Source organism: Marmota flaviventris, chromosome 14 (assembly GCF_047511675.1).
Source record: "Marmota flaviventris isolate mMarFla1 chromosome 14, mMarFla1.hap1, whole genome shotgun sequence".
In the NCBI taxonomy this organism is placed as follows: domain Eukaryota; kingdom Metazoa; phylum Chordata; class Mammalia; order Rodentia; family Sciuridae; genus Marmota; species Marmota flaviventris.
The window spans coordinates 95,595,984-95,619,129 of record NC_092511.1 but is presented as its reverse complement, the minus strand read 5'-3'; the positions used below and the strand labels follow the sequence as shown (position 1 = coordinate 95,619,129).

Below are 23,146 nucleotides of genomic sequence, written 5' to 3'. Positions count from 1 at the left end.
TTTACACACAAGCTCTAAAACTTGGCAAACGACTCTGGAGAAGTAGATCCACTTAGATATGATGGCAGCTTTGTACTGACTTTCAGAACCTCAAAATCAGACTGTACATTTTACAAAATTCACCATGGTGACACATTTATAGGGAGCCATCTACCTTCTCTGGCAAACTATGTCACTGTGTACCAAGGATTTTTTTTTTTAACTTCAGCATTCATGTATGTGTGTTAATATGAGTGTATACATGTTAGTAATAAAAAGTATCACAACTTTCTAAGATATTTTTATAAATATGTAAATACCTTTTCATGTTTCTGTAAAGTTTCAGAACTAACTTCAGTCATTCAGCAAACTTTTCTTGTGTGCCTACTGCATACCAGGCTCTGCAGAGCTCACCTTTCAGTGAGGGAGGTAAACCAACACACAAACAACACAGGGTATGACAAATGCAACACAACAGATTTGTCTGAAGTTCAGGAGGAACTCATAGGAGAGGACAGCTCCCCCTGTCTTCTTAGGGAACTCTGTAAGGCTCCACAAAATGAGAATGGTATGGGAACTCAAGAAGGAGGGAGCTAGTTCATCCAGGGAGAGTGTATTAGTTAGGGTTCTCTAGAGGAACAGAATCAGTAGGAAGTATGATTATAAAAAGGGAATTTACAATCATCAAGAACACAGGCACAATAAGTGTTGGTGAGGATGTGGGGGAAAGGTACACTCATACATTGCTGCTGGGACTGCAAATCGGTACAGCCACTATGGAAAGCTGTATGGATATTTCTCAGAAAACTTGGAATGGAACAACCATTTGACCCAGCTGTTCCACTCCTCGGTTTATACCCAAAAGACTTAAAATCAGCGTATTGCGGTAATGCAGCCACGTCAATGTTTATAGCAGCTCAGTTCACAATATCTAAGCTATGGAATCAACCTAGGTGTCCTTCAATACACGAATGGATAAAGGAAATATGGTATATATACTCAATGGAATATTTCTCAGATTTAAAGAAGAATGAAATTATGACATTTGCTTGTAAATGGATGGAGTTGGAGAATATCATGCTAAGTGAAATAAGCCAATCCCAAAAAACCAAAGGCCAAATGTTTTCTCTAATATGTGGATGCTAATTCACAATAAGTGGGGTGCACTGGAGAAGAATAGAGTTACATTAGATTAATTATGTAGAGGGAAGTGAAGGGAGGGGATAGGAAGGATAGTAGAATGAAGCAGACATTATTACTTTATATATGTGACTGCATGACCAATGAGATTCTATAATATGTACACTCAGAAAAATGAGAAATTATATCCCATATATGTATATCAAAGTGCATAAATGTATTCTGCAGTCATGTATGACTAATTAAAACAGATTTTTTTAAAAAAATCCACAAAAGGAAAAAAAAGTGAATTTATTAGATTGGTTTACACAAGCAGAAGATAGGAAGTCCACAATGGCCGTCTGCGGGGTGGAGAGCTGGAGGAACACATAGCTGCACAGTCCAAGAAGCTAAACTCTCAGAACAAGAAGGATCAATGGTGCTACCCCAGTCCCAGACAGAAGGGTACTATAAATTCCCTGGAGAATCACTGTCAGAGTCTGCTTTGAAAAAATGAAGGAACGATTGTCAGATGTCCTCAGGTGATCCCAACAGTAATCAAGAACCTACCTGTACAAGGAGAATAGAGTTTGCATCTATTGCTGCTTCCTTGTTCTTCCAACTTTTGGGGGGGAGGGGGGTGGATACTGGGGATTGAACTCTGGGGCACTTGGCCACTGAGCCACATCCCCAGCCCTATTTTTTGTTTTATAACTAAAAAATGAATATTTAAAAAATATTTTGTTTTAGTTGTAGTTGGACACAATACCTTTATTTTTTATTTTTATGTGGTTCTGAGGATCGAACCCAGTGCTCCACACATGCTAGGCGAGCGCTCTACCACTGAGCCACAGCCTCAGTCCCTGGTGTGTACTTTTTATTGAATATTGCCACATGCCACTTTGTTTCCATTAATCCATGTAATCCTCATAATAGTTCTATGGTGGATAGCTATAACTATCCTTTCACCCCCTTTTTGATGGTAGGGATTGAACCCAGGGCTTCACACATGCTAAGCATGGGCTCTACCTCTAAGCTATACCTCCAAAAAAGAACTACAGGCTCAGAGCAGTTAAATAATTTCACTGCTGTAATGGACAAACAGCTAGTAAATCAAAGCTGGGATCTGAATCTGAACCTTGTTGACTGTACCTAGCAAGCTGGAACCTTTTGGGAGGAAATGAGATCATGAGAATATGACTGTAAGCCTCAGAACCTCTGCATTCCAAGGCCTCTTATGGAAGGGGGAATGTGGTGACTAGTGACATCAAGCTGGCTGTGTAGCAGTGCCAGTGTGGCATAACCAGGGCCTGTGGGCAATGATAATAGAAAGGGAAAGAAGAGGAAAGAGCTGACAATTCGTGTATGAAATCATGAAATAAGCTGCTTTTGGTCACTGGGTTGATGAGGAGGAAGCCGAAGAGAATTTAGCTTGGGTATATAGTCAGGACTCATGGAATCAAGATAAAAGACATGGTGGGTAGGGCTGCACAATTTTCACCTTTTCCCTCCAAATGAAACCAAACAGAACATAATTGAACATGCCAATTGTCTAGGATCTTCATTATGTCAGTAGTAATACAAGTATAGATGATTTCATATAGGATGTGTTTTTATACATCTAGTAGTATTCACTACAGTATAACTTGAGGCTTACTTCTCTTAGACCTGGATATTCCAAAAAGGATTATTGATCTCTTTAGTAAATATTACAACTAGACATACTAAATTTTGCCAGGTGTGTGGTACATGCCTGTAATCCCAGTGACTCAGGAGACTGAGGCAGGAGACCCACAAGTTCAAGGCTAGTCTAGGTAATTTAGCAAGCCCCTGTCTCAAAATAAATAAATAAAGTAAAATAACATAAAATAAAAGGGCTGGGGATATGGCTCATTGGTGGTTCACTTCCATGGGTTCAATTCCCAGTACTGCTAACAAAAATACAACAAAACAGAACAAACAAACAAGCAAAACCCTCCTAAATTTTACAAGTGAAATTGTATGGTTTTTTTGTTGTTGTTATTTATTTGTAGGTTTTGAAGTCTGAACATGGGTCCTCATTTACATAGTTAGCTAATTGTACCTAAGCAAAACTTGCCCTTCTATTTTTGCTAGTTTTATGACTTAAACTAATGTATCTTACATTGATTTTTTTTTTTTTTTTTTTTGTACTAGAGATTGAACCCAGGGGCACTCAACCTCTGAGCCACACCCCCAGTCCTTTTTTTGTATTTTATTTAGAGTCAGGGTCTCACTGAGCTGCTCAGTGTCTTGCTAAATTGCTGAGGTTGGCTTTGAACTCTCATCCTCCTGCCTCAGCCTACCAAGCTGCTGGGATTACAGGCATGTGCCACCATACCTAGCACATTGATTTTTTTATATAGTTTATATTTGGTAACTTTCTCATTATTATTTTTCTTGAGTGAACTCCTTGTTTTATGTCTTTTGTTTTATTAGGCATCATTTGGAAATGGATGGATGTAGGTGATTTACTCAGTGACGGGGATCCACCCCAGGGTCTCCCACATGCTGGGCAAGTGTTGTAGCACAGAGCCACACCCCCAACCCAAGATTTTTTTTAAAAAATGTTTTTTATTGTAGATGGATACAATACCTCTATTTATTTATTTTTATATGGTGCTGAACCAAGTGTTCTACCTCTGAGCTACAACCCCAGCTCAAGATGTGTTTTTAATTTTGGTTGCGTATTAAGTGATGGCTTTTGATGACCTTTCTTTCATCTTCTGAAAATTATATGCATGTAATATCTATAGAAGCCACATGGTGGCAGAAATAGTGCTTTGAAATTTAGTAGGCTTAGAAACATGCACTAAGATATTGTCTGCACTGTATCTTCATCTTTTCTTCTTTAAAAAAAAAAAAAGCAAACAATTAAAAAAAATTATAAAGGCCTAAAAAGTTATAAAAAGAGCCTCCGAATATGCCGCACCAACCTTAAGAAATCAAACATTACAAATATAGTTGAAATCTTTTGGTATATTTTTCTCTTCTGGTTCTTTCTCCTCTTTCTGCTTTTCCTCCAGGAGAAAACAACTTTTTCTGAATTTGGTATGTATCAATTCTATGCATGTCTTTATACTTTCTTTTATACATTGGCATATTCTCTTTTAAATTAATTACTTAATTTGTTTCCTTTTTTGCAGTGCTTGGAATCAGGGCCTTACATTCTACCACTGAGCCACACCCCCAACCCCACATTTATGTATTATGAACAGTTTATGGGATTGTCTCTTTCATTACAGATTTTATATAGCATATACTATTGTGTTACTATAGAAATTTCATTTTTCATTCTCATTATTTTTATGTTTATTTTTGTGGATTCATGTAGCTTTGGTGAATTATTTTTCTTTCATAGCCAACTAGTATTCCTTTGAAGAGATCACAACTTTTAAAATCTATTTTCTTGTTAGCCGACTTTAGGAGAGGCAATGTGATTGTATGTCAGAGTGATGACAAATGGGGCCTTTGGGCACACAGTGCTCATCCAGATCCTGGTGCTATCATGTACCAAGTGTGTGTGCCATTTGTACTTGTGCAAAATAGAGGTCCATTTATTTCACAGGATATTGTGAAGGTCAAATACAATACTATTTAAAACATTGACACCATATTTGTTGTTATTAACTGTCATTAAAACAAGATGACAGTAATATAGACTTAGCTCAGGCCGATTTTGTGCATACACATACACATGCACACACACATACACACACACACATTATAAACTCCAGTGGGACAGAAATCATCCTGAAAGAAGTGGGAGAATAGTGAAAACAGGACTTCCAGACCACTCTGAAGTGGCTTCTTTCTTAAGGCCTAAAGTAAGAGTGTTAGAGTGATAGGAAAGGAGGCTGGGATAGGTGATTTGAAATTGCTAAGGGTTTGAATTGGCCTTGTTTGTGGCATGATTTGGCTACATACATGCAAAAGAATGTCCCATGTAGATATATGTGCTATTCTTGTTTGGATTTATTCTTAGCAATATGTTTAACGGGAAAAAAAAAAAATCAACCAACCCCTCTCCAAACTCTTCTCTCCTGCCCCAGCAGCTTCTCTTACTGCTGGAACAGTCTCCAAAACTGGATGTCTTCAGACTTGTAACTTTCCCTCCCTGAAATCAAACACTTTGTGGCTTTTTCTCATGGCACATAAGTCGTGTAGCCTGGCATTGGCAGTCTTCAGACAGAGTCTGAAATACCTGACTGGCCACCAGTCTTCTGCTCCTGCCCAGCATTCCCTGGGGCAGCCTCTATACCCCCCCCCCCCCCCCCCGCCCCCATTTTTCTCTACCTAGAATATTCTCTCTTCTTTCTCAGGGACCGCCTTTCAAAATTAACATTTCCTTTAATCTACTTTATTTGATCTCCAGCAAGTCATTGACCATCCCTTAGATAAAACATCCTCAGAACCTCATTAGAAAAACCACCCACTAAACCTAGTAATCCTGCCTAGTACCTTCTCTGTACTGTCACGGTGTGTTGTTCCTTTCTTTTTCTTTTTCTTTTTTTTAAACATTTTTTAGTTGCCAAAGGATCTTTTATTTATTTATTAGTTTATTTGTTTATTTTTAAATATTTATTTTTTAGTTTTAGGTGGACACAATCTTTATTTTTATGTGGTGCTGAGAATCGAAGTGCCTCGCGCATGCTAGGTGAGCGTGCTACCACTTGAGCCACATTCCCAGCCCTGTTTATTTATTTATTTATTTATTTATTTATATGCAGTGCTGAGGCTCAAACCTAGGGCTTCCCACATGTCAGGCAAGCACTCTACCACTAAGCCACTACTCCAGCCCTGTGTTGTTCCTTTCTTAACCTGGACATTAGCATACCATGTTCTGACTTCAAGGAGTCATACTTCTTTCCTTCCCGACTTTTTGAACTTTTTTTTTTTAACTTAAGTATTTTTATTGAGAAATTTTTCTAATAAGAAAGTAGAAATGGGGGCTGGGGTTGTAGTTTGATGGCTGAAACAGGAATGTTTGCGTCAAATAGACATGAGTTTGGATCTGTACACTGTCCCTTATTGGTTGCGTTGTTTGGTCCTATAATTTAACAGTTTTAGGAATCAGTTTTGCCATCTGTAAAATGGGACTAATAATGATATCCACCTTATAGGGTCATGATGAAGATTATAAAAAAGATAGTATACACATTGTGCTCAGTAGGTACCTCAGCTGCTGATAAAAACTCTATTACATAAGTAGTCTGACAGAGATTCATGTAGTGTGAGATAAACATATTTGTGTCCCTCCCTTTTTGAACTCTTTTTAAACTATTAGGTTCAAGCTGAATTTAAAATGCTAGTCTTTCTGGGAACAAGATAAGGCCTTGTGAAGTACAACTCAGGAGTCTGGTTTTTTTTTTTTTTTTTTTTGGCTTCTCAATAAAAGAATGTGGAGAAAAATGTTAACAATGTCAGCGCCTGCCACCTCCTTCCCTGCCCCCTCCTTCCCTGCCCCTCCTTCAGTCCATCACCCTGGCATCTCAGGCTTTGCTTCCTGATACACCTCAGGCTCATTCTCCTTTCGGTTTTTACCTTCCCACCCTAGCCCAAGCTGCTGTCTCTTCCCTTTGTCACACAGGACCAGGACTGGCCTGCCCCTGCAGTAAGAGGAATATTTAGTGTATACTTGATCTTGTCCGTCCCTTCCTTCAAACAGCAGCTTCCCATTACTCTTAGGATGAAGAACGCCAGGCCCATTGCAATATGGCACTGCCTGTCTGCCTAATCTCATCTCACCTCTGACTTTCTCCCTCAGCCACATGGTTGCACTCCATACCTCAGGCCCTTCCAGGTATTTGAGGTATCAGAGCCAGTGATTCTGTCTCAGGAATCTTTCCCCTGAAATGCCACCCCTCTCCCTGCAGTCAGCAGTCTCATAGCACCCTACATTTTTTTACAACTTGTCATGTTTCAAATTATAATCTTATTTGCGCGATTATGTAATTAAGGCCAATGTCTCCCACTAATGGTACCACCAGGTCACTGAGTCTTTGCTTAGAGCAGGGCCCAGCATGTGTTAGGCACTCACTAATGGTGTGAGAGTTGAATGACTGGATAGGGGGGGCACAGTACCTTCTCCTGTGCCCATTGCTGAGTCCACCCTCCCATCAGGCCATTGTAATGTTGTTTTTCTTTCTACCCCTTCATCACAAAAGCCTTGTCCTGATGCTCATTAAACTTCTGCATATGACTTGTGTTTTTTCTGCATTAACCTGAAACCTATGTTCTTGGTTTAGAAGGTCTGAAGCTCTTCCAGTTTTGTCCCCTCATAGGTTGTCACATTACATAGAGGTCTCTACTTGGAGTGCCCTCCATGTCTCCTCTCCTTTCTCCACTCACCTCTTTTCTGGTATTTCAGTTCTTATCAACCAAAGATATTTTGGTAAATATTCTTCTAGACTGTGTCTGAATACATATATATGGTACATACATATGTGGTCTTTTCATAGGATACAGTCTCTGGTGTATAGTATCCTATGGTCTTTTCTTTTTCATTTAACAGTTAGTATATCATGAACACTGGTAATTTGGATAAGCTTGATCCCCAATGTAATGGTATTGGGAGGTGGTAGAACTTTTAAGAGGTGGGGCCTGGTGGGTGGTAATTAGGTTAAGAATAGTACCCTTGGAATGCTGTTATAAAGCAAGGCCACTCCATGTTTGTTTTCATCCACATATTTTGCCTGATTTCACATCTGCTATCTGGTGCCATTCACCATGTTGTGACAGCAGGAGGCTGTCATTATATATCTAAATCCTACTTTCATCATTAAACATTCATTTGAGTTAGGAAGAAAAAGATGACAGTAGATGATAGGATAAAGCTGATATCAAAATGAGGCAACACAACTGTTTCTTTACCTTTAAGATGAAGTTTTGCACAGAACATGATGATTAGTGAAAATGATATGACATGACAATTGATATGTTGACAATACTGACTATAGTAATGAAACCTATGCTAGAGTGAGACAGGAATTGTAATTTAATTTTTAAGATACACTTCTTGAATTTCAAGGCAGGGAGAACCATGTTTGTTCTTCCTGGTCCTCAGAAGATCAGAATTGCCGGCTTGCACCTGCCTATCTTGGAATATAAAAATAACTCTATCTTTCCTCCTCTCACATACAATAGGTACTTCACTTATTGGATTTTTTTTTATGAAGTTATAGTCTAGCAATGTGCTTAGCAAATGGATACAAATTACCACACACACTCACACACCCCAAGTGTATGGTAGGTGGGCAAGCAGTAGTTATGGTTGTTATCTGAAAAGTTGTATCTATGTGTATATCTTGTTTTAAACCAAATTGTGTGAAAATATGGATTTACATATAGCTCTTGTGAAAAGATTACCACTAGAATTCCCTTATAAAACAAGTTCATTTGGAGAATGAATAGTTAACTTTGTAGTTTTCCAGAGACTTTGTTTACCACCTTGAATGAGGTACATAATAATTTACCCTCATGGAGAAAGAATATTGTCCTCCTACAGACATAACTCCTGTTCCTTCCCTGAGGCTTAGGTGGTCTCTTGAGGCAGAGTCTGTGTTCTCCTTCAGCAGGGGTATGTTGGGACTAGGATGGTCAGCATGCCTTTTTGTGGTCTTCTGTATCTTGTGTCACTTGCATACTTGGAACAGCTGACCAAAGAGAAAGTGAGCAGGGGTTAATGAGCAGGAAAAGCTGAAAGGCTGTGAGTGTCTCTCTCCTCTGTCCGTGCTTCTACACTCTGAGGGCTGGGCATGTAGGCGGTCTTCAAAGAAATGTTTGTTGAGTAGCAGAAGGTATGAAGCCTGCCCTTGGATTCTTGTTTTATTCAGGAATGGGATTCTGACTGAAGCAACGAAGAAGTAAAGAATGCTCCATCAGGGATCCTAGCTCCTTTCCTAAAGTCGAGTAATGTTAATCTGGGGATAAGACTATGGAGATGATCTAATTCAGCCAGTTCTGTTTCCAAATGGAAAAATTGAGGACTTTGATAGTTACATGACTTCCTGTGTCTTATATGGCAGTCACAGCAAATAAGTTACCAAACAAAATTATCAGCTAAATATTTCTTGGTTCCTTCTTGGATCCTTCTACTAACCTTCCTGTGTTCTCCTTTGGCCTCTTAAAAATGTGGACTTAGTATCATGAAGATAGAGAGATCAGTAGAATAGAAGGAAGAGATTGAGGGGGAAGGAGGAGGGACAGGAAAGGGGAGGAAATATGGAATGAATTTGACAAAAGTACACTCTGTGCATATATTCTCTGTGAATGTCCACCTTCATGTATATCTATAAAGCATCAATTAAAAATAAATAAATGAGTGGAAGGTAAACCAGTAGAGGAAGGAATATAGACAGAGGGAGGTGGGAGGGAAAGGGGGACCACAAGGATTGAAATGAAGTAAATTAAATTCCATGCGTGTATGACTATGTCAAAATGAATCCAACTATTATGTACAGCTATAATGCAGTAATAAAAGGAAAAAATATAGACTTGTCTAGGTTATTTCGAATTTTATTCTAAACTCTTTTGGATATATACCAAGAAAATTTGCCATATTGTGTCAGTGGCTTCTGAGAACTTTTTTTTTTTTTTTAAATAGTGGGCATTGAACCCAGGGGCACTTAACCACTGAGTCACATCCCTAGCCCATTTTATTTTTTATTTTGAGACAAAGTCTCATTAAATTGTTCAGGGCCTCATTAAGATGCTGAGGCTGGCTTCGAACTTGTGATTCTCCTGTCTCAGCCTCCTGAGCTACTGGGATTGTAGGTATGTACCACCATTCCTGGCTCACAGGAGCTTTTGATGACAGCTCTAGCTGGCAATTTGCATGTATCATGATTACAGAAAGCCTGATTAAGGAAAAAATTCAGAGGAACTTATAGAAAATAGCAGTGTCATCTACTTGTGAATGGGACATTCTGGATAATTTTTCTGACAGTTGATGCTGCCTTCTTAAATTCTTTATTCTGTTAGTTTTAATTTGAACCCAATCCCAATGGTATATCTTTGTTTGAACTCTCCTGAAGCAGATCTATAACACTGGGTTCTTCCTTATAGTGATAGCTCAAAACACCTCACTTAGGAAGGTAGTGTGCTGGCAAATAAACGTTTATGAGATGTATGTGTGTTGGACATAGTGCAGAAAGATATTCTTGCTGAATTAGAGAAAGTTTGGTTTCCCCTGTAAATGATTATCCATGAGATAAAACTTAAACCAAAAAAGGACTTGTTTCCATCAAGTCCAAAGTTGCAAAACATAAAATTTTCCTCTTATTAGATATTATACAAGGAAGTTAATGGCCTGGAAATATACAGCTTTTTAAACAGTTTAGAGGCCTTTAGTGTAAAGCTACTGGTAAGGATCAAACCCAGTGTCTCACATGTGCGAGGCAAGCCCTCTACTGCTGAGCCACAACACCAGCCCTGGTAAGGAGCCCCTTTAATCATAACTCTGCCATGGAATTTTATTCTAAATTCTTTTGAAAATATACCAGGAAAATTTGCAATATTGTGTCTGTGTTTGGTGACTTCAGAGAATTTTTTTTTTTTTTTGCTACTGGAGATTGGACCCAGAGGTGCTTACTGAGCCATATCCCTAGCCCATTTTATTTTTTATTTTGAGATAGGTCTCACTAAGTTGCAGCTCTCTTGCAAAAGGGAAAGAATGGACAATTCAGTAACACTAATGATCAGTTTTAGGGCTTAATGTTCATTTAGGTCTCTTTATCCTTCTATGATTGAAGGATTTACTTACAACAGTATGCAGAAAACTTGATTATGACAACTTTAGGTAAAAATCGAGGGTTTTTAAATTATTATTTTTATCTACAAGTGTTTAAACTTTTGGAAGGTACTCTTCAATTCTACATATCTGAAATCTCACAAAAAAAAGTACATGTTTTTCTAAGACTGTGGAAAGGATGTGTCCTTTTACATCTATTTATGTAATGTGGAATGTTAAATGGGAAACCAGAAAGTTTCAAAATTCTGGAGAGTTTATCCCAAACATAATATTACAGAGTGATTAGGTCTTGAAGTAAAGACAGACTAACACCCACAAAAAGAACCTCTTTATTTAACAAGTTTGAATGCCTGCATGTCCCTGTCCCATAAACAGGGAAATGTTGGATAAATGACTGCCCTCCAGGAGCTGCTGTTCAAGGACAGAGGTGAATAAAGAAACAGCCTATCATGAGACCATGTGATTTTGATAGGATCACAAGCAAATACAGGGATCCTTGGAGTCAAAAGGGGATTGTGGTGCCTGAGGTCTAGAAAGGATTCTTGGCAGAGATGGTCCTGCCAGGGATCCTCCTTGTCTTAACAAGGCTGCATGTGGAAGGGCCAGGAAATGAGTGGAAGCACAGTCTGTCCTGGAAACTTCCTGACATCCAGTATGCTTGGGGCCAGACGAGTATCAAGAAGGGATCAGCTGGCACCAGATGGCTAGCATACCTTGTTCCCGTTGTTTGCTATGTATCATGAAGGCAGTGGAACCATCAAAAGGCTTTTAAGCAGAGTCAATAAGTGATCGATTTATATTGTAAAAGATCACTTTGCTTGGATTAGATCAGAATAAGATTGGTAGTAGATCAGCTGGGAGACTGAGAGAAATCATAGGGAGACAAAAGCAATTTTACTAAAACAGAATCTAGCCCATTTCAGGGCTCAGAGTAAAGACATAACAAACGAAAAGTGACATTTAAGAGTCTTATACTACAGCATTAGAGAGTTTTTTTGAGAAGGGGGAGATCAGTATGAATGAGAGGGTCTAAAGTAGGAGTTACATGTGGTCTTCCAAGTTCCCCAAAACTGTTGTAAAATGTGGTGCTCACATGTATTAAAAGTGTCATTAACTGTCATCAAATTCACAAAAGATCTGTGACTCCCAGAAGATTGAAAATTTCTGGGTTAGTTGTTGTCCTGGGAAGAGACAGACCTCATGGGGTACTCCATAGAGCTTTGATTTAGTCATTTCAACTAAGAGCTTAAACTTGTAGAAGAAATTATCAGGTTTGCTGATGTCGTTAAATTTGAACAGATTGCTGTTTATGCCTGGAGTCAAAGTACAGGTTCACTGAGAACCTGGCAGGTTGGAAAGAAGGACAGAGTTAGATGGAGAGTTGTAATGAGGCTTACAGATGAAGCAGTCTGGACGATGCTTGGCTTAACAGCTTGTAGGGACTATTGTCAGTTAACATGGTTAACACTGAGCATGGGGAAAGAAAGCCCCAGGAAGTTTTATGATGCAGCAGATTCCCATCACTGCAAGTGATGTTATATAGGGGTGAGACATTGTGGAAACCGAGGATGGGGAATTCTGTACTGAATAGGAGGCTGGACTCACCTTCAAAGATTTTTTAGAATACAAAAATGAAAAGTTTCTTAGAGACCCATGAAAAACGCACCAATCCAGGCCTCCCTCAGTACTGTCAAAATCATTCTAAGACAGCTGTTTGAAACTTGAAACTCTTTTTAAATAGGCTTGATCTGAGAATTCAGGCAAAGTTGATAATTCTATTTCTGTGGGAAACTATGTTTAAAAGGAAAAAAGATAAGAGACCCGAGGCCTCCCTTTCTTGTACCCGCCTGCTGTTATGTGCTGGGTTTGTGCTCCTGCCCAGTACTGATGTCCCTGTGTAAGGACAGTTGGTTATCTGACTGCATGCAGCCTGAGTTCTAGTCAGTTGTGTATTTTGTAGCATTTGTGAATTTCACTTTCAACAATTGTGGGGGTGCATGAAGATGCCTCTGTTTCCTTCCCCAGCTCTCCTTATAGCAGTCAGGTCTTGGTACATATCTGAAGGGATGTGGTGAGAGAGGGCGGTCCTTTGTCTCTCGTCTCAGTAAAGACAGTGCTTACAAGAGCCTTCCCCAAAGGCCTAGAATTTAATTTTACTCTGTTATAGCAGTTTCATTAGAACATAAGCATTGATTTACTGAAATTCCTATTTGTCGGTCCAGCCATTAAAGAAGTGAAGGGACAAGAGTTGATACAGCTTGTTTGTTACAGGGCTTGGAACTGGTGTTTTGTTCCTTTCCTCACATCCTCTTAAGCCTAGACTCATCAGATTCAGGATCCGTCCCACACAGTTTGGTGTTTCCTGTCTGGGGTAAATTTCAGTAGTCACAAATCTCTGTTTCCTTGTCAGCATGCTGCATTAATTTTTTAAAATCTCTTAAAAATAAAAAAAACAAACTGTTACATTTTTCTAAAGAAATAAGTCTTTTTTGTTTGTTTGTTTCCTTTTCTGGGCACTGGGGATTATCCCCAGGGCCTCACACATGGTAAGGACATTGAGCTATAGCCCTGGCCCAAGAAAAAGGTCATATTTCATGTTGGAGTTTCTGTGTTAGCAGAGTGTATACAATTAGTTTGTATTTTATTCATCAGCCATCTATTTTGATGGATAGAGGTAGGGGGAAGATTGGTAATGATTTCTCTTCATTTTAATCATCTGTTTTTATGTAAAACGAGAGAATTTTATTAGGACTGCAAATTTTATGTTTTATTAATGTAAACTTTAAACCTTCCTGTGTTTTAGGTCTTAGGATTTACTAGGCAAGCACTCTACAACTGAACCACATTCCCAGCCTGCTACTTATTTTTGAATAGGCAATATTTTCTTTTCTTTTTTTTTTTTAATTTTTATTTGTTTTAATTAATTATACATGACAAGAGAATGCACTTATATACTTTGATATATCATACATAGATGGGATATAATTTCTCATTTTTCTGATTATGCATATTGTAGAATCACATTGGTCCTACAGTCACTTACATACGTAAACTAATAATGTCTGCTTCATTCTACTATCTTTCTTTGAATAGGCAATATTTTCAAAATTTAGAAGGTATAAAATAATATGTAATGGAAAATTTATTTGCTCTTATCCTCTAGGTTTTTCAGAAGCAACCAATATTACCTTTGCTTTAAAATTTCGGGGTGTGTGCAGATATCCTCCCAGAGAGAGAAAGATATGACTGTTACCTGATTTTTGTGAAACACCTCTCAAGGCTAATTAAACCTACTATTAATGACAAAACGTGTTAATCTTTTTTCCTTCATCTTTAAACATGTATTTATATTTAATGGAAGTTATAAAAAGTCATATTTTCCAGTGTGATGTGGGTGACAGAGGTAGCACCAAGGGAAGCTTGCATCTATGTCTTGAATGAAGGAGTAAGATATAAATTCCCTTTGGGCAGATATGTACCTTAATATTTCTATTTATGGTACAGATATGCTTAAGGAAATATATTAACTCCCTAACCCTTGGTATATTAAAAAGGAAAAAAGTATCAGACTTATTTCTCTGTGATTTTATGGTTGAGGGGATTCTAGAAGGAAAAGATGTTACTGGAGACCTAGGCCAGAGGCCTGACTCTGATATCCAAGAAATTAGGTCCAGCCACTTGCCCCAAAAACCAAACATAAAAGGTAATGGTGAAAAGCATGAAAGGAAATTGTAATCCGTGTAATTACATCTGGAAGGCTAGGGGACCTGTGTCCTTAGTCCAGTCTTTGAGAGGCTGATAGTTACCGTGAGGTTTTATAGAAAGGAGAATGAACGTAAGGGTTTAGGGGGCTTTTCATGGGGTCAAAGCAGGTGATCTTGATCAAGTGTGGTCCTGATCACTTGTTCTGTCCATCAGGATTGGTCAGGTGGGGTCTTGATCTCTGATACTAAAATTGTGATGGTAGTGGTGGTGGGTGGTACTTGAACTCATCACAAGATGTTTATCAAATCAGACCTTGTTCCTGGAATCTAAGGTGACTTATAGCAAAGGAGATGGATGCAAAATGGAGGTAGAAATGCCAAGTCTTTAATTCTGCTTTAGCCTCCCATTGGACATTTGAGGACAAACAAGTATAACAGAGGCTGGGGCTCAGTGGTAGCACACTTGCCTGGCATGTGTGAGGCACTGGGTTCGATTCTCAGCACCACATATAAACAAATATAAGTCTACCAACAACTAAAAGAAAGAAAAAAAAAAAGAGTATAACAAAGAGACTGGTATAAATTGCCCAAGAAATTGCTTATAACTATGAAGTCGGATTATTACCGAAGAACTTGCCAGTCTTGAGTGGATCTGACTCAAACAAGGATAGAGCCTTGCCTGATGTGGTACTAACATAATTTGGAGCTGGTAACAAAGACTTGCCCATAATATTTGTCTTCTATTATCTGCACCCCCAGCTCCCAACCCCAATCCAGTACTTCTTTCTAAGATCAAATACACAGATAACTAGCCATGGTGGCACAGGAGGCTGTGCTGGAGGATTAATTGAGCCCAGGAGTTCAGGGCCAGCCTGAGCAACACAGTGAGACTCCTGTCTCAAAAACAAAAAAGACAAATACACAAATAAATAGACTGCATTGGCACCATAACTAACCTTTAGACTGATGGTGTTAGATGGTGTATGTCCAACCAGATGGCTTTATGAGTAGGGATTATTCAGAATGAGTAGTTAGATTCAGAAAATCATTTAATGGAGGTTGATGGAAGAAACTGTCTCCCTTTTAGTTATGAATTTTTGAGTAATATTTAGTGGGAAGGGGGTGGATCAGACACTTCCTTCCCTTCTAAAGAGGATTTTAAATGGAGTGGTGAGAGGGAGGAATTGGACTACTTCCCTTTAGAATTCTGCCCCCCCCTCTTTTTTTTTTTTTTTTTTAAGAAAATGTCCTTGTGAGCCACTAGATGCATCAGGCACGTCTTTAAACTGACAGCTGCCTGTGAAATGTTAATGGATTTCTTGGCAAATAAAACAGGGCTGGACCTTTTTTCAGTTATTACCTTACTGGAGCTTTTTAGCCAATTTTAATTGATCCTGTAGAGATTTATAAAGGAATTTATTTGATTATGCATAACAATTGAATATTGCTTATTAGTAAACATGTGAGCAACCCGCCCTGCGCATCACTAACTCCCCCTCCCCAAGGTGCAAGGCCCAGAGATAAGGCAAGTTATGCCTTTCTGAGGAGGGTGTGTACCAGTGAGAAACAGGAAGCTGTGCTCAGCGGCCTGGCCTGCACTGCCTGGAGGTTTCTAACCCTGAGTCAGGTGTGCTGAGGTCCCTCGGCAAGGGACACTGCCTTTCTGAGCGCCGGCAGCCACGCTGCTGAGCATAAATGCTTTAAAGTGTCAGTAATTGATGTATATAGAGAGAACTATGACTGCATTACAGCTTAAAGAGCTTTCACATTCAGGTCTCTACAGGAGAAGACGAGAGCGTCCTGATAGTTTGAAACTAAATGGGCTACCGGAGGAAGAGCTAAGGTGAGTGCAAAGTCAGGGTTGGTGAAAGGTCAGGGCTCCTAATAATTGTGGTGGGGATTCCTGCCTAAGTGGAGACAGCAATGGGAAGTAAACGTTGAGAAGGAAACTCTTAGTCTGTAACTGGAGTGCACACAAGCCCCTTGTCGTGCTTGACTGGAACCCTGCACAACTAGAACTCTTTCCCACTTCTTCACAAGATGTTTAAGTTGTTGTAGCTCCTCTTCAAAACTGCAGTATTGTGTCTTTCAGCACCACTTGATCAGAGAAGTTTTTAAACTGAGAACAGTTGGTTCCCCGCTAAATAGCTTAGAGTTTGTTTTGGTTTATTTAGAGTACATTTCTGTGAGGAGGTTTTTAAGCTTTGTTGGGGGTAGTGTGGTGCTTGGGGTAGGGAGGGGCTTGTGGAATTCTTTGTTATTGAAAGGGTGTAACAAAGGAATGCAGTGGAGATGTTGAATGTCACCTAGGAAGGAAGGACATCAAAAAGCTGGAGACTGTGTTGACACAAAAGTTAGGGTTTTGGTTTTCAAAGTCAATCTGCTTATAACAACACAATTGTAGTTTTTTGTTTTAACTAACTGGAAATTTCTTTTCAGATTTGTGGTTCTGAAAAGTCCCTACAGCATTAAGCCCATGTTAAAATACTGTGTAACTGTGAAGGAAGGTTTGGATTTGGTTTCTGAGATGAAGTGTTCCTGTTTCAGTGCTGACAGGCTGCAGTAAAGATAGACTTCCCTCTTTTTAAAATTTCATTTACTGTATAAATAGTTTGTTTTGGATTATTGATTTAAGTGTTTGAGTGTTTTGATTAGATGGTGGAAGGGCTGTCTATACCTGTGTATGATTGTTCTTTTTCCTATAAACTCATTTTCAGAGTTTATTTTAAATTCTCTATTTAAATTTGACAGTGAAGAAATTAATAAGCTTTTTTAAACTCCAGATTTGTACTTAAGTGTCTTATAACCAAATACAGACGATAGTATTGGAAGGGAACTTTAGAAGGGGAAATGTTTTTTTAAAAATTATTAACTTCAGCTTTTGAAAAGAATAATAGCATTAAAGAAATGTTATTGATGCTATTATTGTCATTTGTTCTGTCAGATGTGTCTTAGCTAATTTAATGTATGAACTTTGAATTGATTGGAGTTAAGTACAATTGAAAAGCTTCAGTTTCTATTGTTACAATGTTTAAATGTGAAGTTAGTGAAAATATTGAGCTCTGTATTGCTAACCAGAATAGGTGGTTGGAAGTGAACTTTGAAATCAACATTTATTTGTAGACTCCAGTCTTCTCTGAATCCAAGAGTGAAGTTACCAAAAACAGTTTTAGTTTCATATTTTGCATTTTAGGGGTTTTCTTTTTTAAAAAAACTGAGATCTATAAAACAACATTGTAAATCAACCTCTTTTATTTATTTTGAGATAGTAGCCAAAAGTACCTATGAATTCATTTACCTATTTGAGTGGTTATTTATGTATTGACAATGGCCTTTGAAATACTAGATTTTTTTTTTTAATTTAGAAATTAAATTAAAAGGTTAGGGTTAAATGTTTCTTGTTCCGGTGGGTCGAAAAGAAATATTTTCCACCCATTCTGCTGATGTAGTTCCCTAGTGATATAAGGGACTTTTTTCTGCCCCTGCTGTCCCCTATTGCAGAGAAAAAGACCATTTTCCTTATTTAGAGATGCAGTTCTACCAGGAAAAGTAGACAATTTTCCATTTTCTTGTGGTTTTTTAGTCAGTTTAGAGAGAGAGAATTTCCCCTCTCTAGGTATATTATGCCTCAGGTTTTTCAGCTAATAGGAATAAGGAAGACTTACGAATTTGAAGTTCATTACGTTCCAATTTCAGTGCCAGTTTGACAAGTTATATATTATTTTTGAGCCTTGGTTTGGTTTTCTTTAACATGGGGATAAAAATGACTACTGTTATCCAACATTGTTTACTATCTCAAAATCCCCTGAGGCAGTATCTTATCTTGTGATAGTGCTGAAGGGTTGATGGTATCATAGGGTTAGTGTACCATTCACCTAATTTTTATTGAGTGGCTACTCTATGCAGTTATGAATAAGACACAGTTCTTCCTTTCAGAGAACACCTAGGTTTTGGCATACTGAATATGACCAACATATTTTTCATATGAGTATTTAATTGACTTTGAATACATGTACTATCAAACATTTTCATGCTGTCTCAAGTGTTGCTCAAGAACCATTTCTACTCTGATTCCTTATCTACTCCCCTGTTCATTTTCTTGGCATGTGTGTGAACTTTAACAGAAAAAAACACTAGAGACTAGAAAGGGCCGTGCCCACTGCCAAAAAACATTTTTCTCATTAGTTTAAATAAATAAAAAACTACACTCCAAAACACAAAATAAAAGTGTTTTAAAGAGCACTGTGACATATATGAAAATAGTTGGCTTCAAACTTGAAATTGTTCAAAACAGACACATGTAAAAGGCAACATGTTAACAATGGGCTTCTACTTTTTTTTTTCCCCAGTATTACATCTGATCTGAAAATTACTTTACTTGTATAAAACAACATTTCAATTGTACTTAACTTTGAACAATGGAACATTACCCCTGTATTTGAAGGTCATAGTGTTCCAGGGGATTCAAAAATCAATCTGAGCCTCACACTTCTTTCTATAGGATATCAATCATTTTTCCCTGAAAATTTTAATGCCCCCAAATAACATCTATCATATACCCATGATACCCATGTGATAAGTATCACATACTTACTTCTTAGTTATTTATTCTTTCTTAAATTATGTTGTACGTGAATGTGGTGATTTTTAAGGAATCCTTAATGACAAATACAACTGTTAAATTTTGTGCTTTAAAAATTCTCCAAAAAAAAAATGACTTTTGCTCTGCCTCAGATATATGCAGTCTGCAAATGAATGATAGGGGCATCTCAAAATTCAAGACTTTGCTAGCCAGGTTTAAAATCTAGTTTAATATAAGGGTTGGTGAACAATGATCCTCAAACTAAATCTGGCTCACTGCCTGTTTCTGTGTGGCCTACAAGCTTGGGATATAGTTCATGTTTTTAAATGTTTGAAAAATAATAAGAAAAAGAAAAAAGTATTTGTTGACATGTGAAAATTATATGAAAATCATATTTTGAAATCTTTAAATAAAGTGTTATTAGAACATAGCCATACTTATTTGTAGGTATTGTCTGTAGTGGTTTTGTATTAACCTTGCCAGATTTTAGTTGTAACTCACATTGGTATGGCCCACAAAGGCAAAAAATATTTCCTATCTGGCCCTTTACAGAAACCCTTGGCTTACTTATGGTCTAGTGCTAAGATAAAGAACCCTTAGATCGTTCCCTGATACTTCTTGTTAATGTTTCTGCCTGTTCCTCTCCCCATCTCCCAGTTAGATTTATTATGCCTGGATAAAATCAGGGTTGTGTTGGCCATGTGAAATGAATGTTAGTCAAAAAGTGTAATATGAAACTTGCATGCATCTCCAATAGTTTAAAAATATAATGAAAATGTAAAGTTAATGGAATGTAGCAGCAAGCTGGTCATTCTTTAGAACTTCATGTTCTCTTTTCCTTTAGCACTAATCTTGAAGTGACCTCCTTCTGGTTGCTAAATGGGCTAGGATAACCAGGAACATAAAAAAGAAAAAATAACCTTTACTTTCTGGTTATTGAGTAAACGTTCTCAGCTCATATCTTTCTAGATATAGCATATAAAATCATTTTTAAACAGAAATGTCCTTGCCTTGATTTCAGAGTGAAAACTCAGATCATGTGTTCCTGAATAATACATTACAGTTTATTAAATGCTTGTTATGGATCCTCATATTAAAGGTGTGTGTGTGTGTGTGTCTGTGTGTCTGTGTGTCTGTGTGTGTGTAACTTCTTATGATCCTGTAACAGAGGAAGAACTGGAGGCTATAAAAGGTGGTCATCATTGCACAACCAGTTCCTGTTCTTGACTCAGATAAGTCAGTGCATAGAGTTCAGTTGGGGTTGGAATAGATCCATCTAGGATAGAGTTTCCTTACTGTTTTGCAGTTTGCTGATTGCTTTTTGGCCTTCTTTTGACTGAAGCACCGTTCACTGGGATGCGGTGGCACATGCCTATAATTCTTAGCTGCTAAGGCTGAGGTTGTCCAGCTTCAGGTGTTTCTGACTTACAGATGCTTAGCTGAAATTCCTGCCTCTTTTCTCACATGGCCACATTCTCCCTGTGTCTGTGTCTTCAAAAGGCCTTCTTCCTTTTTTTGTGCCTTATCTGTGCTTCCTCTTCCTTTTTTTATAAGGACACCAGCCATGTTGGATTAAGAGTTTAACAATACTCCAGTATTACTTTGTCTTAACTTAAATCTTCATTATATGTGCAATGACCGAGAAGGTCACTTTCACAGGTACCAGAGGTTAGTATTTTAATGTTTTCAGGGGATGTAATTTTTACCCGCAATAATGGTCTCTTTGTATAAGAGTATATAAAAATTAAAGAACATTCCAGTCTTCAGGGTTTTTAAAAACAAGTTTTGTTGAGGTTAAAGTAATGAATCTCAGTTAAAGTACCCAATTGGATTGTTCAGCTTGATCAATGTATACAAAGTGATACCATAGCGACAATCAAGAAAATGAGTGTGTTCATCATCCCCAAAGTTTTCTCATGCCCATTTATAGTGCTTTCATCTTTCCCTTCCCTCCCCTCAAGCCCTAGGCAATCTTTGATCCATTTTTTTATCACTGTGGATAAGTTTGGATTTTTAAAATTATATATAAATTGCATGATTTTATTTATATATAATTCGAAAAAATGTGAGTTCTTATCCAGGGAACTGTGTGGCCTCACTAGGTTTTATTTATTTATTTTTTTTTAAATATATATTTTTTAATTTTTTAATATTTATTTATTTTTTTTTAGTTTTCGGCGAACACAACATCTTTGTATGTGGTGCTGAGAATCGAACCCGGGCCGCACGCATGCCAGGCAAGCGCGCTACCGATTGAGCCACATCCCCAGCCCCTCACTAGGTTTTAGAATAAGATTTGTTACATGGAACTCCTGAATGCTCTTGATCATCTTAAAAATTAAAAATGTAACATTGAATCTAAAAGTAAAGGTTAACCTCCTGCACTTGCCTGTGGGTAATATGTTTAAAACAAAAATGAAAATTTCCTGCCTCTTGTTGATAAATATTTGCCAGAGAAATATCTAGGTTGAAAAAGCTGAAAATATTCCATTTGCATAAGTCATAATGAATATGTAACTTAAAATTAAACATTGCCAGAACATCCATGTTTTCCTCCTGCCTAAAATATTATCCTCTTGCCCATAGCAAAAAGTGTGTAAGGGGAACCAGAATGAGGCCAGAAGCTACAGCTAAGCATTGCATGTAGGGTGTTTACTTATATTTGACAGTTTCTGTTGCCAGCATTAATTTTTAACTCAGGTGTATAGAATTATTTGGACCATCTAAAATTCTGCAGTGTTTTGGAAAATTTTGACATTTCCAAATGCTATAAAAGATATTCGTTGTTTTACAGTAAAAAATAATGGCAATTATTTTTTAAATATCAGAGATAAATTGATGGTATAGTTATTTTAAACAGTGAGATTTTATAAGAGTATAGCTAGTTTAGAAGGTCAAAAATCCTCCTGGATTTGGGATTATTCTTTGTATGGCAGTTCACAAATACCTTTTAAAATGGGTTCAGCTATTCAACACAAAGTATAGTCTTGGATCTTCTTAATTTACTGTTATACTTTACTGAAGGTATTGCTAGATTGTAAGTTTCTGGTTTCCTATGTAACATATATTTGTCTAGAAAGTTTTGCTTCAGTCTACATGTATTGAGGTCCTGCTATGTGCTAGGGAATTGGGGATATGACATTGATTAATGTATTCATTATCTACTAACATATAATCATGTAACTTAGCATACTGTGGGAAAAACAGGCACAGATAAATAATTAAGATATACTTTATTGCCCAAGGATGGCAAGGATAATGTAGGAACAGAGTTGTGTGGGTTTTTTTTGTTCGTTTGTTTTGCACCCAGGGCACTTAGCACCTCAATTTTGCTGAGGCTGGCTTTGAACTTGCGATCCTCCTGCCTCAGCCTCTGGAGCCACTGGGATTACAGGTGTGCACCACTACACCTGACCAGAGTGTATTTTTTTTAATATTTATTTTTTAGTTTTAGGTGGACACAATATATTTATTTTTTTATTTTTATGTGGTGTTGAGGATCAAACCCAGTGCCTCATGCATGCTAGGTGAGCACTCTACCTACCACTGAGCCACAACCCCAATCCCAGAGTGTATTTTTGATAAAGGGCCAGGTAGTAAATATTTTAGGCCTTGTGGGCCATATAGTCGGTGCCACAACCACTCAGCTCTGTTATTGTAGTGTGAATGCAGCTGTAGCAAATACATAAATGAGCCAGGTGCTGTGGTGCATGCCTGTAATCCAAGCAGTTTGGGAGGCTAAGGCAGGAAGATTGTGAGTTCAAAGCCATCCTCAGCAATTTAGCGGTGCCCTAAGCAACTCAGCAAGACCCTGTCTCTAAATAAAATATAAAAAAGGGCTCGGAGTGTGACTCAGTGGTTAAGTGTTCCTGGGTTTAAAGCCTGGTACCAAAACAAAAACCCTGTAAGTGAATGAGTTTAACCTTATGTGTTCTAATAAAAGTTTATTTACAGAAGCAAATGAGAACTATATTTGGCCTGTGGGTACTGATT

At 37.9% G+C, this 23,146-nt stretch overlaps 1 protein-coding gene across 4 annotated transcripts in view; it reads left to right on the top strand.

The window, feature by feature from the left end:
- Lims1 (LIM zinc finger domain containing 1) overlaps nt 1-23,146 on the top strand; it is a 146,553-nt gene that overhangs the window by 76,401 nt on the left and 47,006 nt on the right. Inside the window, exon 1 of one of the 4 annotated variants that reach the window (XM_027948928.2) lies at nt 16,293-16,414. The exons of the other annotated variants lie outside the window; for them this stretch is intronic. Coding sequence (XP_027804729.2) covers nt 16,308-16,414 — 107 coding nt within the window. The 5' untranslated portion in view covers nt 16,293-16,307. Of the gene's footprint in view, nt 1-16,292; nt 16,415-23,146 lie in introns of those variants that run through there. 4 annotated transcript variants of the gene reach the window in all.